General features: G+C 40.4%; 1 protein-coding gene across 1 annotated transcript in view; it reads left to right on the top strand.

Moving 5' to 3' along the window:
• The window catches only part of KCP (kielin cysteine rich BMP regulator), a 176799-nt gene that overhangs the window by 102339 nt on the left and 55603 nt on the right, over positions 1-18857 (top strand). Inside the window, exons 12-22 of the mRNA XM_069765428.1 lie at positions 1827-1920; positions 8410-8489; positions 8865-9038; positions 9168-9261; positions 11302-11384; positions 11609-11702; positions 13725-13804; positions 13932-14017; positions 14589-14679; positions 14787-14886; positions 15074-15159. Coding sequence (XP_069621529.1) covers positions 1827-1920; positions 8410-8489; positions 8865-9038; positions 9168-9261; positions 11302-11384; positions 11609-11702; positions 13725-13804; positions 13932-14017; positions 14589-14679; positions 14787-14886; positions 15074-15159 — 1062 coding nt within the window. The remainder of the gene's footprint in view (positions 1-1826; positions 1921-8409; positions 8490-8864; positions 9039-9167; positions 9262-11301; positions 11385-11608; positions 11703-13724; positions 13805-13931; positions 14018-14588; positions 14680-14786; positions 14887-15073; positions 15160-18857) is intronic.

Here is an 18857-nt window from a genome sequence, read left to right as displayed (position 1 = left end):
GGGCAGCTGCATAATTTATTAAACTGTTACTGAACCCAGAAGTTCGGGCCTGACTTTGCTAAAAAGTTTGGCCCTCTCAAGGAAAATTAGGGCTACTTATGTGGGGTATTGTTACTAGGTTACATTTAAACAACTCACCAGACTGGGGTAACCCACTATTTTGTTAAATAAAAAGGGCAGCTCTAGTTTGGTGATTGGTACTCTTCAATATGCGACATTATGCAACATATTTGCACCAAAATTTTCACTTAACGTAAGCCAATCAAAAGGTGATTTAAAGTTAGACAAAAGTGCAAGATGTATCAAATTTGTTACCCAGCATGAGCCATTGTGACAACCTTGGGGCATCTTAAGACTGGTCTAGGATTACATGCTGAATGTCTGTGTGTCTACCAGCTTTGTGGAGATTGCTACTTTTGCTATTCATTGCAGCACAGCAGTATTGCAGTATATTGTACCTGCAATTAAAGATAAAATAACCCAAAAAACATAAAAATTCTGTAAATAAACAAAATTAACATTTTTGTTATATCTGTAAAAATTCTCAAAAGTATTTTAGAAATCTTTTATTTGTGGATTCTGTAAAAATGCCAGAAATAAAATAAAAACAATAACAACGTCAGAAAAGCTGTTTTTATAGGTATCTAACATCCCCCCCAAAATGAAATAATAATAAGTGATCTAAAAGGTCAAATGAGCCTCAGAATAAAGTTACAAATAAAAATGGTACTTCATTGAGTAAAAAAGTTACATCAACAGGAAAATTAAAAAGTTATGTCAGGATATGGCAACTCAAGTTAATTTTCTTTACACATCACTGTTGCATCCCCTCAATTGGACTGATCTGTAAAATAAAGTTAACATGTCATTTATACCAACAAACTTGCTAAAATAAAACCTGAGCAACAATGGCGCAATTGCTTTTGTCTTATGATAAATTAAATTTCAAGATTTAAAGGGAATCTGTCACCCCAAAAATCATATATGAGATAAGGCTACCGGCATCAGGGGCTTATCTACAGTATTCTGTAATGCTGTAGATAAGCCCCCGATGTAACCTGAAAGGTAAGAAAAACAGGTTATATTATACTCACGCAGGGGCGGTCCCGGTGCGGTCCGGGTCTGATGGGCATCACGGTCCGGGTCCGGCGGCTCCCATCTTCATACGATCCCATCCTCCTCTTGTCTTCCTGCCGCGTATCCGGCGAAGGCTGTTAAGGGCAGAGCAAAGTACGGCAGTGCGCAGGCGCCGGGCCTCTCTGACCTTTCCCGGTGCCTGCGCACTGCAGTACTTTGCCCTCAACAGGGCAGACAAAGTACGCCTGCGCCGAAGCCGCAGCAAGAAGACAAGAAGAGGACATCATTGTATGAAGATAGGAGATGCCAGACCCGGACCGCGACGCCCATCGGACCTGGACTGCAGCAGGACCGCCCATGGAGGAGTATAATATAATCTGTTTTTCTTATCTTTCAGGTTACATCGGGGGCTTATCTACAGCATTACAGAATGCTGTAGATAAGACACTGATGCCGGTGGCTTTATCTCATATACGATTTTTGGGGTGACAGATTCCCTTTAAAACTACAATTCAACCCACAAAAAAGCAAGCCCTTACAGAGAAGACATTGCCGTAAGAATCTAATCAACAAGAAGTTATTCTGCAGTAAGGGGTTAAATAGATCATATCTTAGCACCAAGCTTACTTATACAAGTAATTATATACAGAGAGATATTTTGAAAACCTTGGACGAATGTCTTCTGATTTAGAGTAAATACCATCTTAGATTTTTTTCTCCTTCTAGTAATATTTCTTGTTCTTTTGCAGAATAACCTGGTGCGATGTTTACCTGTGCAATGCCCAGCTGCTGCTTGCGGCAATCCAGTAACCACACCAGGCCAGTGTTGCCCCACCTGTCCAGGTAAACTTCTAACATAAGTTATGGTTACAAATAGCAATGTCAGTTCTTTTCCCAAAATGTATTTTGCACTTGCTCTATAAAAAAAAAGCATACATTTGGGTTAATGATTATGACAAATAAGAACATACAAGAACAATAAATATGATATGTACAGTCGGATCCACAAGTATATTTTATATATGGCACTTCTGGATCCAACTGTACATATATTCTTAATTTAGTGTTTGTAAACCAGTAAAATGGATTTGAAAAATGTCTACACAATGAGCTGATGTGTATTGTCACAGACAGGCCCTCTCCATCTTCATGACATGGTCTACCTATAAGAGTTCAACACCACAAGAGGTGCAGTACTGCTCACACATCACCTCCCAGTACAAATATAGTTGACCTAAGGATTCATTTATTCTGGACGCACCAGTGTTATTTCAGCTCTATTGTCTCTGAGTCCCATAGTGACGTGATTGCCTACAGTGAGAAGCTGTAGTAAAACCTTTCCTTTTATTGGGACAATTACTCCTAACATGTCCCACTTTATTGCTAGGGCAATATCATAGTAGTGCTGTATATAGCATATATAGCACTACTATATCAGTGAAGTACTGTCATTGACAGACATGGATGCTTTTAGTAGACCACCCAGCTGTTATGGCAGCCCATCAGCACCCTCTGATCACATTTAGGCTGTATGCACACGTTCAGGATTTTTTGCGTTTTTTTCGCTGTTTTTCTCTATAAAAACATGATAAAACCACAAAAAAAACACATATACTAAGCATCCTATTATTAGAATGCAATCCACAATTTTTGTGCGCAAAAAACACATCGCGGAAAAAAACGCAGCATGTTCATTAGTTTTGCGGATTTTTTTGCAGTTTTGCCGCTATATTATTGAATTGGGAAAGCTCCGGAAAAAAACGCAAAAAATCCGCCAAAAAAAATGCCAAAAACGTGATAAAATGCGAAAAAAAAAACGCATGCGAATTTCCTGCAGAAAAAGTCCGGTTTTGTTCAGGAAATTTCTGCAAAGAATCCTGATTTGTGCACTTAGCCTTAGGGTGGGGGCATTGGGTGGTTAGTACAATGCATCTCCCAGACCTCATGCTGCACATGCCAGTGTCAGAGATTGAAAGTGGCATTTAAAAGGATAACATATGGGGGCAGAGCTCGCTGAATAACACAGCCATCATTTGTCACGACAGATATGCGCTCAGCTCCTGTTGTACTATTACGCCTAACATCTGAAAGGGGTTAAGTAGCTCTCAATATGTGGTCAGAAGATTTGCTCACGTAAAGGTCGCCATCATTTTTCTGTAAAAATAAAAAAACATATAAGGAGGTGGACAAAGAGAGATTCCCTCAGTTTGAGGCCTAGTGGCGTGTCTGCAAATAAGAGTCTTCATCTACTGGTTAAGTATTGTAGATGAGTGAAAGTAGCAAGAGCCGCATCAACAGGAACTTTAAGATGAAATACCTGGTTCCTGAGGGGAAGAGGTTGAATGAGACACCAGATCAGGTGGTAGATTTGGTGTGGTTAATAATTATGAAAGGCTCAGGGGGGTGGTGAAAAGGAAGAGTCAACACATGGACCTGTAGTAGGACAGACGTGTGAGGCCATGGAGTTGTCTTATAGCTGCCATTATGTGAGACCAGACCCTAGTGAAGGAACCAGGAGATCAGACCCGAGTAAAGGAACCGAGAGACCAGATCCGAGTGAAGTAGCCAAGAGGCCAGACTTGTGTGGTCAGGACTGGAGACAGAAACCTAGTAAGCAGAGCCAAAAACAAAAGGAAGACCACCAGATCATAGGAAAAGGACGTACGTGCGAGCTGTAACCTCCAGTGAAGATGTACGGTACAAAAAGTAGGGACCAGGACCATGCTTCAGGGAACAGAGGCGGTCAGCTTGAGGGACATGCAAAGTTACCTTTATGACCAGGACTTGTATTTTAACGGCGGAGTACCATTGACTCTTCTTAGGTCCTGTATCATACCCAGTGGCAATGGCAACGGACCTGATAAAGTCGGTGACGCACTTAGGGTTAAGACATTAGGACCAAGATGCCTTTGATGATACTAGTGTATAGTTGTAATAACAGGAATAGGAGTGTGCAGTTAGAATTGTATAAATATTCTGCGTAGTTAGATTTACTGTATTTTCATTGCTTTTTTTATATTCATTGATATTGTGCCATAGGCATCCCTTTAGTTGTGTTAATCAAATAAATAAGTGTTGGTTAGGTTGCCACCGTCTCCTCATTCTCTGTGCTGTTGTATTTGCACTCCTGCTTACAAACATAAAAAAACATATCAGTGAGAAAGAAGGAACTTTGGGAATTACCAATTCAAAAGCATAAAAGACCTCCAAAGTGGATGATTGTAGAATTTTCAAGTCAAGGACGTACTCAAGGAGGTTGGTGTATTATTACTGAACAAACCACTGGTAACGATCAAGAATAAAAAGAGCAAAAATCCAAGATTAGACTAGTAATTGTTGAGTTCTAAAACAAAATCCTTTCTGTAGATACAGCCAAGATTTGTTGTATCAGAATGTTGGGAAGAGAACAGTATAAGTATGCGTATCACACCAACTGAAGTCTAAAGTAATGGTAGAAAGACCTACAAACATGCAGCAACTAAAGGCAGCTGTAGTATAGGATTAGCAAGGCATCTAAAGGGAGGAAACATTTTTGTTATATTCATGCATTCCAGACTGTAATCGGGACTGCCAGAGATAAGTTTGCCCAGTTGCTTTTGAGTTCATAATTATTGAGGGAATGTGTAAAAATGTCCAAAATGGTTCATATAAAATTTTGTTTAATATTTAAAAATAGTGACAGTATCCAGTATATACAGTATACCATATGTATATACCATAATATGTCAAATAGCTCTCCATGGCAAAATACGGTGGATGTTAGAAAAGTGAAATACTGTAAGACAACCCTTTATATGATTCAATTTCCAATAGAAAAGGGGCACTACATACAAAGTATATACCCTATAATATCAGTTGTAATATATTCGATTCCTTAGTGCTCCATGACAGATATATATATATATGACAGAGTGTGTCAAGGTGTTTGCCAGCTTCATTACATAGCCTCCATCTGCTTTTGATAGTGAACGTTGATCGCTGCTGTAGGGTAAGTTCACACAGGGCGTTTATGCTGGTTTTTTTATGCTAATTTTCAGCTGCTTTTTGCAATACCAGCAAAGACTATGAGATTTCAGAAATCTCATGCACACACATTGTTTTTTTGTGTCATGGGTATTTTGTGCTTTGCTGCATTTTTTTTACATAGAGCATGTCACTTCTTTCAGCGTTTTTGCAGCGTTTTTCACACATTGGCTTGAATGGGTGTTGAAAAAACGCTGCAAAAACGCAGCAAAAATGCTGCTCCATCATCACTGCTGCCTTACTGGGCATGCACAGTTTGACGATGAAGCCTGGAACCTACACCCGGCTTCATTGTGCATTCTCAGGGAGGGAGAGGATTGTACACGTGCAAAATTTGGTGACATCGCTCTTTCAATTCATGTCGCTTACGCACACAGGCGTGTGCTTACATGATGAAAAGGATTAGTCCAGAGAAATCGACACACCCTCAACTAGTCACAGCATCAAAGGTCTGGGGGGCCTGCACAGTGACTGCTGTCATTTCTCCCTCAGCTTGTGCTCCATGCTTAGTTTCTTTTAATTCATATGGGATCTGTATGTTTGATGAATGTCGATTACCAAGATATCATACAGTGTGTGAATTGTTTTGGATGGTTACAATTAAAACTTTTCAGCATTGCTACTTGAAGTGTTAGGCTATGTGCACACGTTGCAGATTTTGTTGCGATTTTGATGCGTTTCCACAGCGTTTTTAGACACGAGGAATTGCATCAAATCCGCAGTCTGGTGCACAAGCAATGTTAGTCAATGGGAAATTGAGAATTGGTGTGCACATGCTGTGTAAAAAAATGTGCAGATTTGCAGCGTTTTATATTCCACAGCATGTAAATTCTTTTTGCGGATCTGCAGCATTTCTGCACCCATTGACTTCCATTGAGTCAGGCAAATCCACAGCAAAACTGCAGGTTTAAAAAGATCTGCTGTTTTGCTGAGGAGTTGCCTGTGAGAAACGCTGCAGATCGGGAGGAGGAAGAGTGTGTGGGCGGAGACCCTGTGTGTGGGTGGAGACTGTGTGTGCGGAGAAGATGTGCGTGTCTGTGTGCGGGTGTTTGTGTGTATCTGCGGGGGTCTGCGGGGCTGTGTGTATCTGTGTGTGTGTGTGTGTCTGTGTGTGTGCGGATCTGTAGGTAGGCAGGTATCATCCGATAATAGTCCCATCCGGCTATGCCTGCTATAGTGACAGCTAGCTGGATGATGGGACAGCAGTAGTCCCATCATCCGACTACTGTGTAAAAAAAAAAACTACACATACAGTACATGTACACCAATCACCTAGTCCCCGACTCCCTCGATCATCTGTAACAAAAATAAAAATAATAAACCAACAGTATACTCCCTGTTCCGATCTAATCCATGTAATAACGAGAATCCCATGATGATCTCCCATGGAGAGCTGTCACATCTGCAGATGTGACAGCTCTCCATGGGTTCCGGTGATACAATGACAGCAGGTATCCTCCCGCACTCTATCACTCCGCCGTCAGAAGTCGCTGTCACCTGCGGTACCGCTGCATTGAAAAATTCTCACACAGCAGTGAGAGCAATGAACTCACTGAACCCTCAGTGATAACACAGCCATTGTCTCCTGTCAGTGTGTCACTGGAGGCCTATAGAGCAGTCACATCTCCTGATGTGACTGCTCTATAGGGGAGTTCGTTGTGGGACACTCTTTATTAAATGAACTATGTCAGACCAGAGAGTATTTGTGTTGGTTTATTTTATTTTTTATTTTTTTGCAGGAGACCGAGGGAGTCGCATGGATTGGCAGAACTATAAATATGGGGAAACTGTGTGTTATTCTGGCTGTGTGTTTATTTAACCCTTTCATAACTATAGGATTAGTAATGGATAGGTGTTTTATTGATGCCTCTCCATTACTAAGCTGGCTTGATGTCACCTTACAATACAAAGGTGACATTAACCCCCTATTACACTGTATGCCAAAGTAGCAGTTCAGTGGGAAGAGAGTTTAAGTGCCGGATTGGTGCATCTTAGAGTTGCACCATTTCTGGGGTGGCTGTGAGCTGGTGTTTGTAGCCGGGGGGCAATATCCATGGCCCCTTCCTAGGCTATGAATATCAGCCCGCAGCTGTCTGCAGAGCCTTTTCTGGCTATTAATTATAGGGGGACCCCACATCCTTTTTTTGGAGTGGTACCTCTATTTTAATAGCCAGCAAAGGCTAACTATACAGCTGCAGGCTGATATTCATAGCCTGGGAAGATCCATGCTTATTAACCCCTTCCTAGGCTATAAACATCGCCCCACAGTTGCTGTCTTTCCCTCTCTGGCACAGAAAATTGAGCTGGACCCCATGCCATTTTTTATTTTTTTTTAAATTAAACAGATATTGCGTTTAAGGCAGGGGTCACACTTGTGAGAAACTCGCACGAGTCTCTCACATCAATACCCAGCACTGCCGCTGGCACTTGAGACCAGAGTGTGTGGCTGCATGTATTTCTATGCAGCTGAACGCTCCAGTCCTAGTGCCGGCGGCAGAGCTTGATATTGAGGTGCGAGACTCGTGCGAGTTTCTCGCAAGTGTGACCACGGCCTAACACAGATTTTGTGTGCGTCTTTATTTAACTCTTTATGTACCATTTTATTATGTTTATTACTAAACATTGGGCTTGGTATTACCTATAGATCTATCTATCATCTATCTATCTAATATCTATCTATAGATCTATCTATCTGTTATCTATGGATCTATCTATCTGTGTGTAAACATTATTCTTCAATGGAGAATGTAAATGAAGAGGTTGGACAAGAAATGACATCACAATTCTTTTTTTTTTTTTGTTAAATAATAGATCTTTATTTAGCCTACAAAAACGCATACAAATCCGCATGAAAAAAACGCATGACAATCCGCATCAAAAACACATAAAAAGCGCATCAGATCCGCACGGATTTTTACCTGCATTTTCTGCAAAGAGATGCAGAATCTGCGCAGAAAATTCTACAGGCAAATCTGCAAAATGTGCACATACCCTTAAAGTCTTTTTTCATGCAAAAATGTAAAGGTATCCTAATGAAATACTGTATACTGTTGTTTATGATGTTTAAGCAATATGCAGATTTTAGCAATTTAATAAAATATTCCAGAAGTAAAAGATTTTTAACAGCTCAAGTTGCAAGATATGACCACCATAAAATAGAGACAAAGAAGGGATCAATAGACCATGGTGCCTGTCCCTCTCACCACAGGTTAACACAGTGACAGACATCGAAGAGGTCTTTGGCTCATGAAGACTTTCCTCAAGATGGCAGTGACATCACCTACATGTTGTTCCCTTTATTCCTCCTAGTGTGTGACTTTCACGGGAAACCCTTGTTACCTGGTCAGAACATTACCACCTCCGATGGTTGCCATCACTGCATATGTCAGGTCGGTATGCAGAGCCCTTAATGTACACAGTGCAGTTTTGGTGCAGTTGTAGTATGTCTTTTATAAAGATTATGCAGTTATTACATTCACTTTAAGACCTAGTTAGATATCAGATATGTTTTGTAATACTTTTTGGTTTAATAATATATAACAGCATTTGATCTTGACTTTTTTTTGCTTCTTAGACTCTACCTTTCTTTAACGTTATCTAGATTTTCAGAAAGCAAACATTTTAGCACTTTTGTATTGTCACTTTTGATCATTACTACATTTTTTAATTGGTCTTATGTGTGAAATGTAACAAAGTCTCCATTTACTTCCAATGACATATTTTTTTTTGTTATTTCTCACTGGCCTTTTTTTTCTGATTTTCAGGATGGTGAAGTGAGGTGCACTGATGCTGTGCATTGTCCACAAAGCTGTACTCATGGAGTTAAACGAGGTTCCTGCTGTCCAGACTGTTCAGCCTGCGATCTTCAAGGAGACATTATACCACATGGTGTCACGTTTAAAGGCAATGGTGATCCTTGTGAAAGCTGTATTTGCAAGGTAGTTTTCACTTCTATGTATATTATAATTCAATGTAGTCCAGCTTGTACTAATTTAAGAGGCTATGCTTTTCTCTTAGTCTGAACTTTGTGTTTGTTAATATAGTACAATCTGCGCTTTCTTCTGCAGAATGGTAATGTCAATTGTATACGAGTATCTTGCCCCAAATTGACTTGTGGCCAACTAGAAGAGGTTCCTGGGGAATGTTGTAAGAGGTGTCAAGGTCAGCCGCATTGACTTATATTTGGCAATTATTGTAACTTTCTATTTCTAAACTTTTAAATCATTACATAATATCACATAACAATGTATTCATATGAGATGAGGTTTGGAATGAAGGAATATGGAGGTAGAAATGATCTCCAATATTTATAGATGAAGAATCCAGCAGTGGATGTATAACTAGTGTGTAACAGCACCGAATATCAAAACATTTATATCATTGATGGTCACCATGACCACTTTCTGGCCAAATTTGTAAAAATGCTGAAAAAGGTGTGTACAGACATAAGTTATCATAAGTAACCTTCTTGATTACCCCTATTCTGTGTGTCAAGGTCACTTTCTGTCCATTGAACACCTCTATCTCATTGACATAGGTGCTGAAAGCATGAGTACATACACGCAGCAGAACTTCATATAACTGCGCATAAGTATTTTGCTGTCATCCAGTGTTTGTCATTTATCCATACAAAGCTGTCACCTTTGTGGTAGAGTGGCTCACTCAGCTGACACAGAGGTAGGCACAGGAACGCGGTCTCTTTAAGTCCTTTCACAGGTTTATTATAGACATGCGGCATAAACCATGGTGAGGACAAAATAAACATGGCCCCTCAGGGCAAAACAGGAAAATAAAACAAAATAGTATAACACAGTCCATTCATGTACGGGAAGTTCTCCCGCTCAAGAGAAATCAGCATCCAACGGTCCAGCTTTCCTTCACAGGACACAATGCACTGGAGCTCCACTCTTCAGGCCTTGAAAGCTGACTTCCTCTGGAAGCCAGCTATTTAAGCCCCAGACCACACCCAGGGGGTGGAGATAAGTTGAACAACCTCCCATCCATTCTATGGTCATCCACATAAAACCCAGCCCATTATGTGAATTAGCCCCTCACAGCACTTAGTGTGCTGGAGGAAAATCTACGAGTTTTATATCACTGACACCATTAAGCGTAGTGAAACGTATCTCCCCTCCAGCACTTTGCCAGTAACTTTGTCACACCTTTAACAGGAAAAATTAAAATGCAGAAGTTGAGGTAATTATGATTGACTATGTCTCTACAAAGCAATTAAGTGTTTTTTTTTACATTTGGACAGAAAGAGGCGAACCTTGTTTGTTACAAAACTGTTTAGAGAGCTGGAGTTGACTAGATTCAGTTGATTAAGCAAAATGACAATTTATTTAAAGAAATTGTCCACTACTTGACAACCCCTTTTCACTCTTCATGTTTGGCCTTGTTTAAATAAAAACACCTATACTCACTTTCGGTCCCGGCACCGTTTCAGTGGTGTCGGCAGTCGCATTCCTGTGGTTCATGTGAGGTTGTTATGTCATGTGAGCCCTGTGCTCAATCAGTGCCAGATTCACTATCCCTGCCTTCGGACAAATCAAACATCAAGAAGAAGTAAAAAAGCAGCTGCAGCCCTGACTTCCTGTTGATGTTCAATATGTCCGTTGGTGGTGACCGTGACACAAGCGCCGATTGGTCTCAGGGCACACGTGAAGTAACACCCTCACATGAGCCCTGGGAACGTGAGTGCCAACAATGCTGGAACCGCGAAGGCACTGGAGATGAGTATAGGTGTTTTTATTATAATGGGGCCAAGATAAGGAATGAGAAGTGGTTGTCCTAGTAGTGGAAAACCGATTTTAATAATTAGGCAAACAAGAAAGTAGTAGAAAACAGAGATAAAGTCGCTATAGAGCAGTGGTCCCCAACTCCAGGCCTCGAGGGCCGCCAACAGTGCAGGTTTTCAGGATTTCCTTAGTATTGCACAGGGGTTGGAATCATCACCTGTGCAGATGATCACATTACCACCGATGCAATATTAAAGAAATCCTGAAAACCTGCACTGTTGGCAGCCCTCGAGGCCTGGAGTTGGGGACCCCTGCTATAGAGAGTGCTGACTGGTCTGTATGGCAACTCTTAAAGGTTTTTATTTTGCTCTGTCTATGAATCTTCCCAACATGTGTCTGTGTCTGAAGCAGTTAATATCTTGTGCTAACTGAACCATATCTCATCCACTCCATCCACCTGTAGGCTGCATTGATGGAACAGTAACACGCAAACATGAAGAGGAATGGAGACCACATGGAGAGCCGTGCCATAATTGTCGTTGTGTGGTACAAAACTAAAATATTTCTGTAATCTCTTAGAACAGCTAGACAATCTGCCCCCCTGGTTACTCCTTTTCACATGAATATTTCTGCTTCCTGCCTTTTGTTCTGGCTTTATTCATTTCATGGCATATTAATTCTCTCTCTTTATGACGTACAACCATAATACCCGTTAATTAATTTTTAATTGATTTTCTCTCCCACTAACGATTCATATTCTCTTAATGTAGGAGGGCAAAGTTCAATGTAACAAGCGTCATTGTGCCTCTCTGTGCAGAAACCCAGCTCCAGCAAGGCCAGGAACCTGCTGTCCCGTGTGTGATGGTATGTCGCTGACCAGACCTTTGTGGTTTTTCAGGGTCAAAGTCTTTCTATCAAATACAATAGACTTATAAAAATGTCCTTTGGGTCTTATTTCAGTTGGGTTATTTACATTGTTCTCTTTGAATCATTTTGTGCAGTTGGAAATATTTCTGTTTGTATCACACAATGGACTAAACCACATTAAATGTGTATTCTGGGACAAAATCTGAATGCATCAAACTGATTTTAAGTATATTTTAAAGTCCTAATTATAAAAATGTTTGCCACAAAACTTTTTTTATACTTGAACCCCAGGATAATGAATACATGATGTTGAATACAATTGTAGATCTAACTATGGTATATACTGAAATCTTTGAAATCTCTCAAATGTTATACATTTTAACAAAATTCAAAATAAGTTTATTATTATCTTCACCATTAAGCTTTACTCCTTTTTTGTTGAAAGGATTAATTAAAAGGATTTTGTCTTTGGAACCAAACAAAACTAATAAAGTTGCAATTTTTTAGTAAAATAATTAGCAAATTAATTCAATAGAAATATTACGCATTGGTGAGATATCTAAATACTGTTAGTCCTCGTTCTGTTTTCAGATTTTCAAGTGCTTTCAAAATGAAGATGTGGCTTTTCTGGGTCAAGTCTGCGTGGTCTTGACTACATTTTTACTTTAGGCTAAAAATTGCTGCTATGCAGCCAGTTGTCTCTGTCCATAAACTTCTATGGGCTCTACTGAATTATAAGAACTCATAGAAGTCTATTAGACACAGACTATGTAGACACGTAACACAACCAAGAGCAGAATGGTATCTTGGCTTTGTGAGATAGCGCTACCTGAGTGTGTTGGGGACACTCGCTTGGCACGGGATTAAAGCACAGAGGAGCGGTTTTCTCACATAAATCAGTCTATTTGGTTTATTAACTCCACATAAACCACATAACGTAAAGTTGATATCGTTACATCCACGAACTTATCATGACCACCGATCTGTCCATGTAGCAGATAAACCTCTCTGCCATATATTACAACCTCCTTGTCTGAGGTTACCTTCAGGAGCTCTGCTTCTCATGCTGACGCCTTGTCAGTCCTGGCTTCGCCAACACAGAAGCTGTCCCAGGCTCTGTAGGTACATAGTCTCACCAGGTGCTTCCAGGAAGTCTGCACTCACAGGAGCTTCCAACACCAACCATCCAGGTCCATGGTCTCTCCATGTGCTCTTCTGGAAGTCTCCACTCACAGGAGCTTCCAACACAGACTGGACCTCTTTCAGAACCTACAACACAGACCATTCAGGACTAAACACTCTGAACCATGTGACCCACACCCTGATCACATTACATAGTTGTAACCACTCCCATAGGTGGGAGGTGTGTGTGGCTAGTTCAACCCGTCCAGCTCTCAAACTAGCCCTGCAAGCCTCCCTCTAAAACTAAGCAAATACTTGTGGGACTACAGGTCCCAGAACAACATTACTGGCTTACAGTGCAGACTTCCTCTGCGACACATACCGGCCATTTACAATCCTACTGGACTGTGTCTCATCACCACAGTTATACCTGCGACTGCCAGGCATGCTTATGGCCTCAATACGCCTCCGTGCGAATTCTGAAGAGACCATGCAGGGGTCACAACAGGGGTAACAGGGGTCACAACATGACAGCTTCTAAAACATTTTCTGAAAATTAGGCAAGTGCTAGATGTATTTAGATATCTCACATTCCATGCCAGGTTTTTAAAATACTTTTCAAAGTAGTTTTAGTTTTGGTTTTAGAAAGCCACTTTATTATGCTCATTTGTGCTATAAGTCTCAGAAGGCAGCGTCCTTTCCATACTCTGGAAGAGATCTTTTACATAAAGTGATAAAAGATGATTTATCAACAACAACACATCTGATAGGACACACAGGGATCACTCTGCTCAGCATTATATAGCCTGTATCCCTATATGACTAGATTAGATAGGTCAAATGTGGTGACAGATTCCCCTTAAATTCTAATTCGTAGCATATCTCTTGTTTTCTCAGGTTGTTCATATAATGGTCGAACCTACCAGAATGGGCAAACAGTAAGAAGCTCTGACCCTTGTACACGTTGTGTCTGTGAGGTGCGACTTACTATTTTTCTGGAGTACATATACTTGAGAATCTAATTTGATTTTTTTATTCATTACAGTCATTACATTTATTGTCCTGGTTATGCGTCAAATATCAGCTATATCTATTGTTTTACAGAATGGAAATGTTCAGTGCAGTGCAATACCTTGTAACCCTACGTTGTGCAGAAATCCTGTCCGAAAACCAGGAGAATGCTGCCCGAGGTACCCTCTTTTTCACCTATGTACGGAAATGGTTCTAATTCAAATAGGCACCTGTTGTATTATGGTTTTGTTATTTAGATGACTTAAATATTTTGCGTGTTTTTCATATTTGTATGTTGTGGGATCAAGATTTTATAAACTGACTATGTTGCCCAAAACTGGAAACCACTTTACTCAATTTATTATAATAATTTCTCAGTAGTAATCCTTATTTTGGCTTACTGTATATGTATATTCATGCCCCTCTCCTAGTGTATCCTCACCCATCCCCTGTAGACTGTGAGCCCTCGCGGGCAGGGTCCACTCTCTCTTGACTTGTCTATATTTGCCCCTTTTCACATGTAAAGCCTCACGGAATAAATGGCCCTATAAAAATGTCTAATAATAATAATAGCACACTAAGATGGACACTTTTCATTCTTCTGAATGGAGTTGTTTCTGCAGCATGTGCTTAGATTTCTGCAAGCTACATTCAGATAAGTGAACGGTCACAGAAAGTTCTGCAACAAATCTGCCAACTCAGAATATACTCGTAAATTCTGCCAAACCAACCATTGCTGTCTCTGATTAGGTGTGAGGGATGTGAGTTTGATTCCCGTTCATATGCAGAAGGAGACATTTTTACAGCTTCTCATGACCCCTGCCTCAGTTGCACTTGCTCTGTAAGTATGGCATATTCTTTTTCAACATTCGTAAATTACTAGAATGATTTTTATCATATGATTTATGTTAACAATCAACTACTGATTGCTATATGATTTTTTTTAAGGCAGGAGAGGTGTCCTGTGACCATCTAGATAGACGGTGCCCTAATCAACAATGCAGTCACCCTGGCAAAGTTGTTGGAAAATGTTGCCCAAGTTGTGAAGGTAAAAAAGCTGTTAAAGTAGGAGACAAATGTAAGGTCAGAAACATTAGACGGAAATGAACAACAATATGATATGGGTTCCAACAAAATCCTAAGTAAAAAAGGACTTGTGAGGGTAATAGTTGTAGAGGGAGGTAATATATGAATTTATACAGTTAAAAACACAGGGTGTTATGTTAATTTTACAGTGTGTGACTTTGAGCGAAGAATATATTCTGATGGACAATCATTCCAACCCCCGGGACATGGACCCTGTCTCCAATGCACTTGTATAGTGAGTATAGCTCTAATGCTTTAGAATCCAAAATAATATACAGTGTAGCTTGTGGTATCCAGGAGGAGAGCTACATAACCTCTTATTTCTCTTATCTATAAAGTCTGATACCTACAGTTAGGGCCAGAAATATTTGGACAGTGACACAATTTTCGCGAGTTGGGCTCTGCATGCCACCACATTGGATTTGAAATGATACCTCTACAACAGAATTCAAGTGCAGATTGTAACGTTTAATTTGAAGGGTTGAACAAAAATATCTGATAGAAAATGTAGGAATTGTACACATTTCTTTACAAACACTCCACATTTTAGGAGGTCAAAAGTAATTGGACAAATAAACATAACCCAAACAAAATATTTTTATTTTCAATATTTTGTTGCAAATCCTTTGGAGGCAATCACTGCCTTAAGTCTGGAACCCATGGACATCACCAAACGCTGGGTTTCCTCCTTCTTAATGCTTTGCCAGGCCTTTACAGCCGCAGCCTTCAGGTCTTGCTTGTTTGTGGGTCTTTCCGTCTTAAGTCTGGATTTGAGCAAGTGAAATGCATGCTCAATTGGGTTTAGATCTGGAGATTGACTTGGCCATTGCAGATTGTTCCACTTTTTGGCACTCATGAACTCCTGGGTAGCTTTGGCTGTATGCTTGGGGTCATTGTCCATCTGTACTATGAAGCGCCGTTCAATCAATTTTGCAGCATTTGGCTGAATCTGGGCTGAAAGTATATCCCGGTACACTTCAGAATTCATCCGGCTACTCTTGTCTGCTCTTATGTCATCAATAAACACAAGTGACCCAGTGCCATTGAAAGCCATGCATGCCCATGCCATCACATTGCCTCCACCATGTTTTACAGAGGATGTGGTGTGCCTTGGATCATGTGCCGTTCCCCTTCTTCTCCAAACTTTTTTCTTCCCATCATTCTGGTACAGGTTGATCTTTGTCTCATCTGTCCATAGAATACTTTTCCAGAACTGAGCTGGCTTCTTGAGGTGTTTTTCTGCAAATTTAACTCTGGCCTGTCTATTTTTGTTATTGATGAATGGTTTGCATCTAGATGTGAACCCTTTGTATTTACTGTCATGGAGTTTTCTCTTTACTGTTGACTTAGAGACAGATACACCTACTTCACTGAGAGTGTTCTGGACTTCAGTTGATGTTGTGAACGGGTTCTTCTTCACCAAATTAAGTATGCGGCGATCATCCACCACTGTTGTCATCCGTGGACGCCCAGGCCTTTTTGAGTTCCCAAGCTCACCAGTCAATTCCTTTTTTCTCAGAATGTACCCAACTGTTGATTTTGCTACTCCAAGCATGTCTGCTATCTCTCTGATGGATTTTTTCTTTTTTTTCAGCCTCAGGATGTTCTGCTTCACCTCAATTGAGAGTTCCTTTGACCGCATGTTGTCTGCTCACAGCAACAGCTTCCAAATGCAAAACCACACACCTGGAATCCACCCCTGACCTTTTAACTACTTCATTGATTACAGGTTAACGAGGGAGACGCCTTCAGAGTTAATTGCAGCCCTTAGAGTCCATTGTCCAATTACTTTTGGTCCCTTGAAAAAGAGGACGCTATGCATTACAGAGCTATGATTCCTAAACCCTTTCTCCGATTTGGATGTGGAAACTATCATATTGCAGCTGGGAGTGTGCACTTTCAGCCCATATTATATATATAATTGTATTTCTGAACATGTTTTTGTAAACAGCTAAAATAACAAAACTTGTGTCACTGTCCAAATATTTCTGGCCCTAACTGTATTAGCGAGGGATTCATCATTCTCTAAACCGATTTGTTTTACTTAAAAAAATGCTATATTTGGCACCACGGGTATGTGAGCAAAAATGCCACAATTTTTTTCTGTCAATCCTATTACTTTTTCTCAAAAATAAGTTGACTTTAGCAAAAGGGGTATGGTAATCCACCACACAGCAAATTTACTGTGATGCATGCTAGAAAATTGGCACACATTGTAGCTGAAATTTATGCCAACACATAGCAAGGATAGACTTCATTTTCCAAGGCATGTACAGCCTACAGATGTGCAGAATGTAATAACAGGTGTGTGCATCCTAATACATTTAGCTAACTTAGTCCAGAAGATTTTCGTTCAAGACTGGCATATGAAACACCAGTCTTGATAAATCACCTCCATTGCTGCTATACCTAAATCTATACACAAGTGGGAGAATTAAAAAGCATTTTCAACAACCGCTTCAAAGACCATTAACTTCTAATCATTTACTGTATCATCTATAATCTACCATTTGCTTATGTATTTTACAGTGTTTGCTAAAATTAATGTTAATCTGTAGCATTCATACAGTTTATCTAGAAAGGTTGAAACTCTTGAATGCATACCTTGCTTTGTTTTACTGGAATTTTGTCACAAAAAGGAAAAATGTTAGAAGTTTTGTACGTACTAAGCCACATTTATAAAAATGTACAGAAGTGCACAGAAAAGTGATAAAAAATAAAGTCATTTTTGCATCTCATTCAGATCTCCCTGAATCATGTACCGTAGTTGTTCTAGGTGTGGTTTTCTTGGATAGATCACATACCCATTATAGAAAATCTGTCAACAGTATTTCACTCTTCAAACTGGGAAATCAATGTTTGAATTGATATGCAAATGAGTCTGAAGAACTATTTTTGTATATCTCAAGCCTCTGTCACTCCAGCTCTATTCCCTCCCCAGCATCGCCTGCTTAACTGACAGCCTATATGCTGTTTGGCATTAAGCAAAAGAGCTGTCAGTCAAGCTAAAGGAGAACGCACTTAATGGGGAATAGAGCTGGAGTGACAGAAGCTTCAGATCTTTAGCGTCATTTGCATATCAATTCAAAAATCGATTTATCAGTAACGTAAGAACGGACTAGCCTTGTAAAGGCATTGTTGAACTTGTCAGTGAAAGAGCTATAAGCACATATAAATAGTTGGGGGCGGGGGTTAAAATCCTGCTGACAGATTCTCTTTAAAATTTATAGTGCTTTTCACATGCCTATGTTTTTTTGTGGACTGTGTGTCTGCAAAAATATAATTGAGAAATGTCCGTTTTTGATGAGTCATGGATCAAAATTGCCCATAAAGTCTTTGGGTTATGGAAATAACCAACACTGATGAAAATTGAATAAAAATCACATATGGACAACGGTCCGTGTTTTTACGTATGAAATGGATCTTTGGCGCTTGATCGAAGTCAGGTGGTTTCCAGGTCTGAGGAAAAAAGGCTGGGCTCTGGCTCTTAACCGGAGCCGTCTGCACTCTGGGTCTTGACTGGTGCAGGTCTGGGATTCAGGTCTTGACTGGCATAATTTAGACTCTGGGTTTCGACTGGCGCAAATCAGGTCTTCGTGTCTTGACCAGTGAAGCCTGAATTCCGGGTCTCACTTGGTGCTGCTGGGTCCAATCTGTAACTAGACAGCAGCCTGCTTGCACATGCTTCTGTCAGGCCTGTCACTCCGGCTGCAGCTTCTCCTCCTGAGCATGTCTGGACCGCTTTCTCCTTTAGTGTCAAAACTCCCTCCTCTTTGGCGTGCAGACTCTTACTATTGAGGAATTCCATTGCCAATGGTACCTGACTAGGTGTTAAATCCAAATTTGACCCCCCCGCCACTCTTCCTCTTCTGGTTACTTCCGCATGGTCCCGTCAGCCTCTTCACCTAATACACAGCACCAGGGTTTTTGTCA

This window comes from Ranitomeya imitator, chromosome 4 (assembly GCF_032444005.1).
Source record: "Ranitomeya imitator isolate aRanImi1 chromosome 4, aRanImi1.pri, whole genome shotgun sequence".
In the NCBI taxonomy this organism is placed as follows: Eukaryota; Metazoa; Chordata; class Amphibia; order Anura; family Dendrobatidae; genus Ranitomeya; species Ranitomeya imitator.
This window is presented reverse-complemented; position numbering and strand designations above follow the sequence as displayed.